The sequence below is a fragment of the Sitodiplosis mosellana genome, unplaced genomic scaffold, assembly GCF_009176505.1.
Source record: "Sitodiplosis mosellana isolate CC-2019 unplaced genomic scaffold, AAFC_SMos_1.0 Smas_scaffold_6150, whole genome shotgun sequence".
Taxonomy (NCBI): domain Eukaryota; kingdom Metazoa; phylum Arthropoda; class Insecta; order Diptera; family Cecidomyiidae; genus Sitodiplosis; species Sitodiplosis mosellana.
In genome coordinates, this window is record NW_022601391.1 from 1 (window position 1) to 14,677 (window position 14,677).

The 14,677-nt window shown below is 34.9% G+C and overlaps 1 protein-coding gene across 1 annotated transcript; it reads right to left on the reverse strand.

The window, feature by feature from the left end:
- Positions 1–6,202: 6,202 nt before the first annotated feature.
- Positions 6,203–8,983, reverse strand: LOC129574064 (ufm1-specific protease 2). The gene is made up of 6 exons (XM_055455422.1): positions 8,839–8,983; positions 8,593–8,769; positions 8,051–8,522; positions 7,676–7,918; positions 7,456–7,602; positions 6,203–6,913 (listed from the first exon to the last, which is right to left on the reverse strand). The coding sequence occupies exons 1-6, from the start codon at positions 8,875–8,877 to the stop codon at positions 6,315–6,317; spliced, it is 1,677 nt and encodes a 558-aa protein (XP_055311397.1). The 5' UTR covers positions 8,878–8,983; the 3' UTR covers positions 6,203–6,314.
- Between the last annotated feature and the right edge of the window lie 5,694 nt (positions 8,984–14,677).

Consider the following 14,677-nt stretch of genomic DNA (forward strand, 5'->3'; position numbering starts at 1 on the left):
TAATTCAAAATAAAAACTCGATTTTTAACTAAATAGTGTAAACACAATGTAAGTTATGAAATTGTTCCACTTCACTGAAATGACAGTTGACTTCACACAAACTGCATTCAGCTGTGTTTAAAATGTCAAACTGCCGAGCGCTTCAAGCGATCTGTTCCGTACATTCTACACGTGGAGAAATGCTATTCTATACGTGGAGAATTTGTGGATATTCCGAATTTACTGTTTTATGACATTTCAAACAGAGCTGAATGCAATTTGTGTAAAGTCAAATGTCATTTCAGTGAAGTGGAACAATTTCATAACTTACATTGTGTTTACACTATTTAGTTAAAAATCGAGTTTTTATTTTGAATTATTCACGCCGGAGATGATTATTTTCTTTCTATTCATAATCTCTTGAAATTGATTGAGTTTGAATTGAAAAAGAACACTTATTACGGCCATTCTTCGAAAATTTCGTGCGTTTGTGTGACACTTGAATTTGAAACATTTTTGCAATGAGATTTCATTTAAAATAAAATCTCTACTGTTATTTTTAGGTATAAATTGAGAGAAGAAATGTTCGAAAATCAGCTTTGAATGTAGTGTGATTTGTTATAGGCGACAAACAATTGGATCCAGGATTGAATGCAACTGGTTGTTTCTCAATTTATTTAGACAATAATGTTTGTGCTATCATTTGTGTTGTTTATCATCAAAGCACGCACAATTGCCACCTCAAGAAAATAATAAAAAAATATTTTGTGATCAAAATAGAACTATTTAATCAATACAAAACATCGTATTCAGTTGGACTTTCGATAAAAAAAGATGCGTTGCAAATCATCGATGAATCGCCAGTGATCCAGGATCGAACAACCATCAACGAAAAAATCATCTTGCTTTTGCTTTTTATGTGAAAAAAAGTTGTGTTTTCTCGATGTGTTTATGAATTCATATGTGAAATTTGATACCAATGAAGGAATTTAATATTTTTAGTGGATAAAGTGGGCGAAATAAAGCATGAACATTTTGATGTCCGTGAACATCAATATTGGTGACCAGCAAGCTTCACTTTTTTTCCACTACGAAGTACACGGGCGCTGCGTGTACGAAACGTCGCTTGTATGGTGGATGTCGCGTGGATGGTGCTATCGTTTGTGATCGTTTGTGTTGTTTATCATCAAAGCACGCACGATTGCCATCTCAAGAAAACAATAAAAAAAATTGTCATCAAAATATAATTATTTAATCAACAAAACATCGTATTCAGTTGGACTATCGACAAAAAAATGGATGTGTTGCAAATCATTAATGAATCACAAAAGATCCAGAATCGAACCATCAACGAAAACGTCATCTTGCTTTTGCTTTTTATTTTAAGAAAAAAGTTGTGTTTTCCTGATGTGATTATGAATTCATATGTGAAATTTGATACCAATCAAAGAATTTAATATTTTTAGTGCATAAAGTGGGCCAAATAACGCATAAACAATTTGATGTCCGTGAACATCAATATTGGTGACAAGCAAGCTTCATTTTTTTTCCACTACGAAGTACACGGGCACTTTTTGCAAGTTTCTACCTGACATTTATACGGATTTTTTTGCGTTTTTTTGGTTTTTCTCCCGTAATATAGTGATGGAAGGAGCATGATGTATTGATGAAATAAACACAGTTGTTTGATGTCTTTGGATATATACTCTTTATTCATTGTTCTTTGGTTGAAGGTTATGTTGTGACTGAGTGGATGCGCATGACGTCGCGACTAATGCCGTAATTAGCGCAACGTCGTCGCATGTATAGTCGGAGAGTGCATGCAGATGTGTATGATTTACATAGGTGTATGCGCTCTCCGGCTATATTCCTTCCACCCGAAAAGGTTCACATTTACATTTATATTTTTTGAATGTTTTTTTTTAAAATATTTTAATGGTAATCTATGTCTTTATTACATTGCTTTGTTTTATTCTCCAGTCAAATGAAATTATTTAATGAAATCTGTTTCCTTTGGCAATATACGAAGTCCAGTCATTGTTTTTGTTGCAAATCTACATATAAAGATGGATCTCCATGAAAAATTCACATTCCCACATTCAATTCATTTATACAGCAATCATACCTTAAAACTATTTAGGGAATCTTTTGTCCCGATAACGCATTTTTAGCGTATATGGTAGATATTAGCTCATCTTTGGCGCATCCCAAGCGCATCTTAGCGCATACCAATCAATTCAATCAGAGCGTCTTTTTGGCGCATTACATATAAATAATGAAATAGAATTGTTTCAATAGAAAAATTTATGTAACAACAATATATAACTATCACGACCTCGTATATGCTTCACTTCGATCTATGAAATTTAAAAATCCAAAGTTTGACATGTTCATTATATAAATTACTTTTTCGCAAAGTGCTATTACAAATCTATGATTTTATTAATGAGAAATAAAAAGATCGGTCAAATAATGTATTATGTGCCGTAAGAGTTTGCTATCCAGATGCAATGCGATGTTATTTTTGCAATCCCATCATTTTGTTTGAAAAAATTGGTTCAATGTAGCGTATTTCAACGTGCGAACTATACACGGTTAAGATTTCTCGGAATTTCCTACTTCGTGTTCCCATGCTCGTGTGATTATATAGGCATTACTGCAACTATGGTATGGTCCGAAATATGACTGTAAATTCCAGCTTCACTTTGAAATACCCAGTTTATGTTCACAGGTTCCGAATATGAATTTTATCAACCATTCTTTTTTCAATTTTTTCTTTAGTTCATTTAGATATTGTTCCTTTTGTATGATGTTGATTTTGCCTACGCACAATTGAATGGGCAAGCGGAATAATGAAACGTAATTCTTTTTTAAATGAAGTGCCTCTGAGAAAAAAATTTCAGTAAAAGTGCCCCACAAAAATATTGTCTGAATAAACGAAATCGGCAAAACGAACCGTGATGTCACTCCCAAAGGGAGTGTAAACATCCGGCTGGTTTGATGGCCTAGAATACAAATCCGGTGAAATTTCAGCTGATCCATGGATTCTCAGGATTTGACCAGGTTCCAGTGCTTCCTTTTTTATGTGCATCTGTAAAGTCATATTCCCTATGTTTTGTATGGAATTTTACCACAACGCAAAGAAATTGAAGTGCTGAAGCCTGGCCAAATCCTGAGAATCCATGGATCAGCCCAAATTTGACCGGATTTGTATTCTAGGCTATCAAACCAGCTGGGTGTTAACACTCCCTTTAGGGAGTGATACCATTTTTTCGATTTAGCCAGCCGTTTTCGAGATATTTCCATGTGTACATTTGGCCATAGAAGCCAATACAATAGCAGCGGCGCTCCGAGGTTTTCATACAAACTTCCCATGTAAACGGTCCAACACAGGCAAAAATCGAAAAAAAAGTTAAAAAATATTTACTCGATTCTCATATAGTATTTTCTGTGCCCAATCCATTGGTGTTATCGCCACATCGAAATTCGAGCTTCTTATCACTTGACAGGGTTTAATTTTTCCCATCCGCTCGATAGAGCCTCCATCGATTGAATCGAAAGAGTTTTTCAAAAGAGACTCTTTCAAAAGAATCTTTGCGAAAATTACGGCTGTAAACTATATTCAAATGATTGGTTTTGATTTATATTTTAGTACTATTAAGAAAAAAACTAAGAAAATTCATTTGTTTTAAATTTTATTAAAATAATTGATTTCGTTTGATCCATATTTTGACAATTGTCGTACAATGATTCGTAACTCACACATGCACTGCATCTTCATGCCACACTTGACATTTATACGATTGTCAAAATGATCGTTTTCATCAAATCAATAATTTCAATAAAAGTACAGATAAACCTTAGCACTAGCAATCTGTGCCATTTTTCATAAGGCGTCTCCACTCGCATTGAGTTTGTATTGTGAATGTTAAGGTGCGTGCAACGCCCTTCAATGTAAAAAACAATACAAGTGGAGATGATACACGGGATTTATCTGTACTTTAATACAAATCAATTTTTTTAGTTTTTTTTCTTCATAGTATTAAAATATAAATCAAAACCAATCATTTGAATATAGTTTACAGCTGTAATTTGTAGCAGAATATTGAAAATTTTCGCAAAGATTCTTTTGAAAGAGTCTCTTTTGAAAAACTCTTTCGATTCAATCTATGGAGGCTCTATCGAGCGGATGGGAAAATTAAAACCTTGTCACTTAATTTGCACTATGTGATAAATACGACTGACGTCACCGAAAATTATTGTATGAAAGAGTCTAGGGGTTTCACGCAACTTAAAATTCATCTAAAATTTCAATATTTCTCTCTTTTCTCTCACATTCTCTGGGATTCACCAAAATCCGTATTATTTCGAAATATTTCAACATTCACCTTGAAAATTATGTTCTGGAAGTGGGTTTTGGAGGATCCTCAGGATGGATCAGACTGGATTTGACAATGCCCTGGTTCATCCTGAGGATCCACTTCCAGAACCAGGAGCGGTTTTGAACAATCCTGAGGATCCACCAAAACCCACTTCCAGAATTTTTAGATTCAAAAAATTCTAAAACATTCGAGTTTATGAATAAAAAGAAGCAATATCTATAGTTTACACATAAAATGGTTTTATTTTCAGCTATTAAGTAAAATCTTCGGCCTTCGAGTTTGCGTGAAACCCCTAGGAAAGAGTGCCCCACGAAAAATGTTCAATTTGAATCGACCCGTACAAATTTTTTCAGTAAAAGTGGTACATGAATTTTTTTGCATGAAAACAAATTCACGTGTCGTTTATTCAGACAATATTTTTGTGGGGCACTTTTACTGAAATTTTTTCTCAGAGGCACTTCATTTAAAAAAAGAATTACGTTGCCCATTCAATTTTTGTGTTCAATTGTTCTTTTTTTTGACCACTTTGTGCTGAAGGAACTTTGAGCCACTAACACGATTTTCTCTGAATAATTTACACACACTGTGTATTGACATTTAATTCTTCATCACATTAATAATTATAGTTCACAGGTTCAGATCGAGATCGATTATCGAAATGCACAAAAACGTTAGAACTGCCTTTTTGTTATAGTGATGGAAGGAGCATGATGTATTGATGAAATGAACACAGTTGTTTGATGTTTTGGATATATAATCTTTATTCATTGTTCTTTGCTTGAAGGTTGTGTTGTGACTTAGTGGATGCGCATGACGTCGCGACTAATTCGGCTAATGCCGTAATTAGCGCAACGTCGTCGCATGTATAGTCGGAGAGTGCATGCAGATGTGTATGATTTACATAGGTGTATGCGCTCTCCGGCTATAATAACTCGTACCCCATATGCGATGGAGCAGAATTTTGTTCAACAAAGTTTTAGATCTCGTTGAGGCCTACAATTTTGCCACAGACAGTCATCACTTATCTATTATCAGTAAGGAGCTAACAGTGATAATTGATAAGAGCTATCAAGGCCATTATCTCCCTACTGGATGGGATAGAAAAGTTCAACAACTCTAAAGTTTTAAATCCGTAATCGAGAGATGATCACATAACGAGAACAAAACGCCACAAATGAAGCAATTTAAATAAGACTGAGTGCCTCTATCTGTCCGATTTTTGCCTAAGCTTGGAGTTTAAAATTCATACTCTTTACACCTGCAATTTTCCATAACCAAATTCTGTGAACAAAATTCCAAGTTGTAGAGAAACCTTTATTTCAGAGGCAGTTACAATGGTAATTGGTTAACCAGAAGAAGAATTCTTGGCTTTTTCAAATTAGTTCATCGTTAAGACATATTTTATCTTGAATCAAGACAGTTATGGATAAATTTAAAATTAAAAGTAGAAAAAAACTAATTTTTAAAGTTTCTGAGTTTTTTTTGTAAGAGTACGTTCCTCACATATAAAAAAAATCCCATTCGTGTACAAAATGTCAAAATCGTGTACAAATATTCAGGTCCCGAATTTCACCCATTTTCGAAGAAAAAAAATGATTGTATCTATGGTCAAACGTAACCCATCGGATAGACCGAAAACAACTTAAATGACAACTGCAGCGATGCGAGCGCCCTCAATTTCAATAGGAAAATCAATGTAATTTCGGAATATTTTTCGGAAATAAACAGCGCGACAATTTGAATTTTCTTGATGCTGCCACCCTATGACGTAACCCCACATTGAACCCTGAACATATACCCGGGTTCGGATATATTTCGTTTAAAAATAATTGTTACTTGGGTTATCTTTTAATAGAAAACACATTATTTATTCGTATTCGTATTAATAACATAAAAAGTGGAATTAAAAAATTCTATTTTTTTTAGTCGAATAGAACTATTGACTACTGAGATTTAGTAGTCTGTTGCGTCTGGGAACATTGGCATGCAACAATTGTAATACGATTTTTTGTCCCAGAATGTGACTGGTTTCCATGCACACCATCCTTTCTTCTGAATAACATCTAAATCATCGGCACCAGTGTAATGTGGATCCAAAACTAAAAACTTTAATTCATTTGTTTGGCTGTTATAGTCGATGCCGAGAATTGTATGAGCCAAAACGCCGCCACCGATCATTATTGGTGTTCCGTATGTCGTGAAATGCTGTGCAAATGTTGGCCCGTGTTGAGCCATATCGCTGCCAGATGTTACGTGCAAAATGCGTGAATCAACATTGAGGAAGTATTGTAAACACATTGAAACCTCTGTTGATCCAATCCATTGGCGTGAGTTTTGGAATAATGTCGGCTTATCACCCAATTCAATGAGGCACTTTTGTATTTCGCCATGCGTTGGAACGGACTTATTCGTGTAGCCCTGTAAACGGAACCACGAAAACAGCGTTTGGAACGAACGATATGCACATCCCCAGCCATTATCATCGAAATTATCTTGCATGTAATGGTAGTACAAGTAATCTCCTTTCACAATATACTGCTTTCCATCCTTAACTGCAATGAAATTTAAGAACCAATGTATATGTATAAAGCTAAGTACACAATTCCTCGTGGAATGAAAAAATTTCTCCGGTGAAATTTTTACAGGTGATATTTGTATGGTGTTTTTTATTTTCGAGTTGCAAGCATAATAATTTTTGATGTATGAAACAGTTAACTACCTCCAATATCAACACAATACATGAACAAATTTGAGTTTTGAATTCATTTCTTAATGTATTTTGATCTTTCTTATCTTTTCACCGCCGTGAAAAAAATTTGCGAAATATTTTTCACGACCGTGAAAAAAAAATTTGTTTAGACAAAACACATAGAAGAATGAACTCAAAAACCAAATTTGTTCATGTGCCGTGTTGATATTGGAATGAGTTAGCTGTTTTATACATCAAAAATCATTATGCTTGCAATTCGAAAGTAAAAAACACCATAAAAATATCACCTGTGAAAATTTCACCGGAGAAATTTTTTCATTTCACAAGGAACTGTGTACTTAGCTTAAGTGCTGATGATAAATAAGTTTGACTTGAAATATTTACCCAAATTTTTTAAACCAATGTGTGGATTAAATAATTGTGTTCCAGGCGGTACAGAACTAAAGGAGTATGCGTCATCTCGTCGTAAATATGGCCGTGAAAAATTCAAATGCGTATGATTTTGTTTTCGTTGAGTGATTTGATCCTTGTCTGCTTGAAGAAATTTACACGATTAAAGCAGTTAGAAAAAATCAGAATTTCAATTTATTGTTTTCATACTCACCATCATCGGCTGATGTCGTTGGATAAACGTAGCTAATGAAATGTCCAAGAACTTTTGGATAGAAGACAAATGTGTGTAATGGTCGTTCCACGTCTGTTACAGTCGCTTCAATGCATGAGATATTACGGTCGATCGACTTCAAGATGATTTCATACATCTGATTCGCACCCATACTTAGTCGGACAAAAGCCAATGCGTCGAAATCAATTTGCGTTGATTTTGTGGAATTATTCAGCGATACGTCTGGTTGATAGACCAAAAAAAAATTCGTGAATTTAAAAGACAATGCACGCAGCCAATCATTCTTTTGTTCTATGATTTATAAATCATAGCAAAATTCATTTTTGAAATATTTTATGCCTGAATTGGACGTACTGGAAAAAATTGAACTAATATCATCCATTGCTGCGTCATCATCGCCTGCTGCAAGGACAATGTTCAGTGTTTCAAATTGATTTGGATTCGATTGAGATGGGTTTTGGTCATTTTTAGTTTGCTGAATGGCTGCATTAATCTTAGCATTTTTGCCGATTCCAACGAGACCTTTGTCTTTTTTCAAAATAATTTCCGTGCCGGAAATACACAAAATCGGCTTATTCGTTTCACATATTTTTTTTCTAGTCGACTCCAATAATTCAATCAATTGCTCGCGATAGTTGGCCGTATTTTCGATGGAATATTTCAATTGGAATTGTGTACGCAAGCAAACCCATTCTCTTTTCAATTCGTCTTCGGTTAATTCATCATATGACACAGTTTCCCATTCATTTGATTTGTTTTTCCAACCAACCACCAATTGATTGTCGGAAGATTGCAAATTGTATTTCAGTTGGACCGAATCAGATTCCTGAAATTGCGATACAGATGTTATTTATTGTTATTGACCAAAAAAAATTGTTGAAACAATTGATTCACACCTCCGGTTTATTGAAGTCATCATCACTTGACCATTGAACAGGGCCCACATCTTTGAATCCAATTGGCAAATTATTTTCGATGGATTCATTCAAACTAAAACCCATCACTAGAATTGCATTATTTTGCACCAATCCATATAATCGGCCTTTTGTTGCCGTTTTCACGTGTTCGATACGCTAGAGAAATTTAAAAGAGATGAATAAATGTGATGCAAATTTTTTTTTTTTTTTCTTGAAATACCATACCAATAAAAAGCATTTTGAAAGCTTCATTGCCACCGACATTGTTGCACTTTTGATATGACCAAAACGTACTGCAAATGTGCCGAAAACCAGAGTTCACAACGTTCACAACAAAGTTACTTAAAGCCTTTGAAGGGAAAGTGAATGTGATTATGATACGTGTCAAACGTGTGTGTGACAGATATCGAAGTATTATGATCGAAAACGACGATAGATGGCACTGTGCCTACGATGGAGAAAATATTCCAGGTTTAATACCGATTTGCTTTATATTTTACAGTTTGCCGATTGATGAGTTTTTTGTGTTTTCATTTTCTCGTTAGTTTGAATTTCAAACTGATGATTCCCAATTGGAAAATGTTGATTCTTCATTGCAATTTTGTTAAGCGATTGGGTTTGTGTTGATGTTTAAACACATCTTTCTTTAGAATTTTGTTCTACAACGACTTGCTTATGATTTTTGTTCATCATTGTTCTACTGTTGACGTTAGTTAATACGTTACCCGAAACATTGCAGAGGCCATCCAACCAGCGAGCTGCTGTCAACAACTAACCAGCATCATGCATCGTCGTTCACACCATTCACATTGAACAATTTAAAAATTAAAATATAACAGTAATGTTATTTCCGCTATGCCTGATTGTTGTGGTATAGTAGGCGTAACTCGAAAGAGGCCAGAAGTACCCATGCAAGTAAATGATTTGTTTTACAATTGAAATAAGAGTGTTGAATGTATTGAATGTATTGATGGTAATTTGATGCAATTTTTTCTCAATTCATTCCATGCAGAATTGGATCACTATGACGGTTACTTCTACGGTTAAATCTATCCCCGTATTTAACCTTGGATATGTGCCTGGTATCGGATGTATTTGGGTTGATAATTGTTAGATGGGATAAGAAAAAATGCTTCGAAAATTATTCGATGTAATTAATATCTGTAAATCTGTCGATACTTCCAAAACAGATCCAAATATAAAATTTAATTTAAAAATCAAATTGTACACTTGAAAAAATGCGATGAATTTGTATGAGATTACTTTATTCTGGTTTGATTATAGAGTTTCACATGCTTATGAAGAAAAAAAACTACACTATATCGATGCTATCATTTGATATCAATTTTTGTATTTTATTTTCTTTGTTAAATGACTTTGAATACCAAATAAGCTATACTCCTTGGAATCATTTCAAATCGCGGTGATATTTTGAGACCATTATGCTATCGACGGATGTAAAATAGTAGCGTTGCATTAAAAAGTCCATATATGTGTGTTGAATGGCTTCGTTCAAACGAGAGCCGAATTTCGACCGAAACGAACAAAAGAAGTTTTAGGCAAAGCCAGAGTGGTTCCCATGCAAAAGTAGTTCACCCGCCTCTCAAATCCCTATGCTGACGATCAAACATATAATCAAATTTAACATAAAACCTATCAAAAGCACAAGAAAAAAGAGCGATAAACACAAAATTATATTTTGTTGTCAGTGCGTAATGTTTCGATGCGATGTCGTTTGTGTGCTAAGTGCGTGTGATAGATTGTATGTTGCTATTGCGGGGCTTCACTTTTCTCACACACAAACTCAGGAGCAGCAGCAGGAGCCGTGGTACCACTGCGCTCTCGTATCACACAGGGCGTGTGCATGGTAACAGTTAACACGCACATGCATTTTGCATGGTATTATTTTTTCCTTTCTTCAAAAGGGTCATTATTAAATTATAAATGCTCGAATATGAGCAGCAGCACACTCTCAGATTGTATGTTTCGTTGTTATCACTTAAATTTGTTGCGAAGAAACTATGGTTGCTGTTTTTTTCCTTCCTTCCACGAATTTTCCATCGTCGAGAATGAGAATCGAATATTTTGACACATCCTGGAGATGATGCTTCAAACAAATGCAAAAGTTGTATATGCTTATCTTGAACCACCACCAATGCTACTACTCAGCATGATACAATGAATCGGATGTGCAAGATACACACCGATTGATCTCTCACTTAGCCTCGTCAGCATGTAGTCCGTATTCTTTTTATAGTAAACTTTTCACTGTTTCTTCCATACCACATACACCGCAAACAAATATTTCGATGAGTTTCGATTTTTCGGATTCTCTAGAGAGTGCTGAATTCATTCTAATTGAATATTATTTTTAATTGGAAGTTTATTTTTCAGTCAACGTTTGTTTCCGTTTATTCTCCGCAGAATATTTGTTGGATTTTCACTGGCTTCTTCTTTTCTTCCAAATGCATAGCATCGAGCTATGTACTCTGTAGCTCAATCGACCCTCGACGAAAAACATAGAAAATGCCAGCTACATGCTGAGTCAACCTTACGTCGCGAATTCCCTAGCGCATTTGACAGCCGCTTCGTTTACCGTTGCCGTTATGTTTGATGTTTGCGTTATTAATAAGCAAGTGTATTTGGTTTGGTACGCAAATAAAGCCGATAGCTGAAGTTTGTCGATTGATTTTCGGTGTGCCAGTTTCTTTGGTTTGTTAAAATGAAACGGCTGAAAATTTGGCCCCCATACAAATCAATTCATCCATCCCGATGGTACTTGCAATTTTCACTTTAAATTGACTTTAAACAAAACGCCCATTCGTCGGTGGTTGGTTTTCTCTCTCTCTCACTTAAAGATATGTTCCTTTTTATTTGGCCAAAAAAACTATGCATCAGTTCGTACGAATAATGAAAAATGTAAACAAAAATGCGATCCTAATCGGAGTTGAAATCGTACTTAATTCGATGAAAATTATTAGCACGTGCCCATTGTCGAAAAGGCGAACACATGACTATGAGGAACATACTCGCGAGCACGTGCTCATCAACACAAGCAGATAGTAATCAGCTTTGTGGTATGGGGGTTATGCGGTACGTTTTGCAAATGGACTTGCTCGCTTTTGATGTTTTTTGATAATATGCACCACCAACTTGATGCACACCGTTACAATGAGACGCTCTCATTCACACACACACACACACACACACACAAGCATACTTCTGTTTTGTCTCCTCTTTTTTTGCTGTACTTGAATTACGATGGTAGTGCATAAACATGGGCACGTGATCATCAGTGCCGTGAAATGTCAACAATTCTAAACACATGCCAAGGGATTAGCCACTTTTCATCCGTTTTGGTTAACCTGAATCGAAGATTCTATCGTGCGTGCATCATCTGCCTGGCTGAATTCGGATTGTAGACCACTTTTTTCTCAAGTATTTCTCAATAATATTGAATTACAGCCGATCACAATACCGAATTACAGATTGTCGCTTGTCGCTTGTCGCTAGAGACTTTGATGGGTGAGACAGTGAAACTCCACTTCAAATAAACACCGTTTTATTCGCCACTAAAACAAATTGACATCACAATATTTTATTCATTGCACATTTTACACCATTCCATCATAATCACTCATGTTTGTCATTTTTCAACGCCAACTGTCGTTAGTAGTTAGTACACATTTTTAATGGCCAGTGATCTATCAAACATGATGATGGAGTAGTTGGAAAAAGTTGAAAATTTAATTAGGCTGCTGAGAAGGTAAGAAATTCTGAGATAGTCAATGCATAAATGAATAATGAAGTTTCAAAAATTATCACACGAAATATGAGTTGTTGTTGTTTGTCTTTTTTTCTTTGCTTTTGCAAATTGTTTGTTAATTTCCTCTTTGTTCTCATTTTTTTATCACATATTTTCTCACTGCTTAGGGAAATATTCTATTTTCTAATGGCTCGTTCTAAAACGTAATATTTTTATTCTAAACCGTCAGAAAAATTTCTTTTTTGGCTATAAAAACTAACTAAATTTGGTATATTTTTTTGCCGAAAAATAATCGGAAAAATATTACCTTTTATCAGAAAAAATTCAATTCTGTGAAGAAAATGAACTAAATTGGGCTGAAATATATATCTAAGAATGTTTGCTTAAAAGTTTAGAACTTCTAAATGACAAATGAAAGGATTTTCTGTGCGTTTCGTTGATTTTCATAAAATATGTACGATACCATTAATTTATTGTAAGTTGATAAAATGTTGTTTTTCGAAACGAAAATAATTGGATTTGGTTTTTCATAAAATTCAAATCAACCATAGAATAAATTTAGATTATTTCTACCATTTATATAACTTATTGATAGTGATAGTTGCGATTGGATTCGGATTCCGTTCCATTCTGAACATCGATTATTAAACCAATATCCATGAGCATTATATCTGTTAAAAGCCACTTTGTGTATAAAATCGATCAAAACCGTATCAAAGCCGGCAATATTCCGAAAGAATGTCGGCGATAAAATGGGCAAATGTCTGTTTTGAAAAATTCATAAGCGATGTCCATCAAGATGTATGGATAGAAATTAAGGTGAAAATACCATATTTGATTTATTACCGCCGCCGGACGCATAAAATTAAGGATGTGTTCGGATCGTGTGTATGTGTCACTTGGTTGTTTGACCACTTCGGTAAATTCAGATGGTTAACAGGCCAGAACTAATGCTGACGTAATGTTTTAATGGCACCTAAGTCATTTTCATCGATGTATATGCGAATGAGATTCGGTGATGTTTTTCAAGCACGCAAGCTATCTTTTAATCGTGTAGTAATTATGCTTCATTATTATATTTGATTGGGCATTCATTTCAAGCGAACCATGTCTGCTGGCCACGTATCTTGAGATCACAACTTTTTGTGGACGAAATACAAGTTTTCTTCCGTTCCTTCATTCATCGTGTATGACACTTGCCAAAGCGAACCGATTTTGGCAAACATATGAAATAGTTCTATTTACGTGCGGCAAAATAGAAAAAGAAACGACATAAATTTGGTGCTTTTGTTATATCACCTATGGAGGCATAGGGGGTATAAATGTATAAGGTCGTTTAGCGATGACTTTCATCGGTTAAAAACACCATATGGCACCATTAATCGCGTCGCTGCGTTTCGTTATTACGTGATTAAAGGGATTCACTTAGAACACGCATTCTTCATATTACAAACTTTTTTTTGTTCGAATCAGTCGCCATTCAACATTTTTGATAGGTTCAACCAAGCTGGTTTACAATCAATGAAGTCTTTGTTGGATTCGATGTGTGTTTTTTCTGATGTGTGTATTCAATCTCTTTTCAGTTTGGCCACTGACTTTAATTTTTCCAGGCATTTCTCAATGATTCCATAATATTATGCGCACTCCAGTCAATCTTCGACATGGATCTAATTTGAATGCAACTGAAAGAAAGTAGCACAATGGATTGTATGTGGCAACAAAAGAAAATTTCGCATTCAACCACATTTAGATAGGGAGATTGCATTTTCGATACTGTCTTCTTCTCCTCCTCCTATTTCTTTCGATTTTTTTCCCTGTAAGATAAAAGCCAAGCTACTGCTTTATGCAACCATTCATTGGTACGGCCGTTTCAACGAATGCCAAATTAAAATCTATGTCTCATCCATGAACAGACAGCTTTTATTTGCACTTGTATGGTTGTATGTTTTTTTCTCCCATTCAAATAATCATCATCATTGATTTCTAAAGGGAATCCAGACCATTCACTTGTTTTAATCCCACAATTATATATATATATATTAGGGCGGGTCGATTTTTTTTTCGACCAAATACCTATGATTTCCGTGTTCTATGGGTCATTCCAAGAAAATTTGCCCAAGGAACCATACCTCTATCGTTAAAATCGAGTCTGCAAGTTTTTGCGTGTAGTTATTTTTGCGCACCTATGAAGGATCACCTTCACGTTCACATCCATAATTCGAAAACTATCGATCGGATCAAATCGATTAGAAGCGCGTTGGAAAGGTGAGCTCATTCCGATCAATTTACATATAAAAA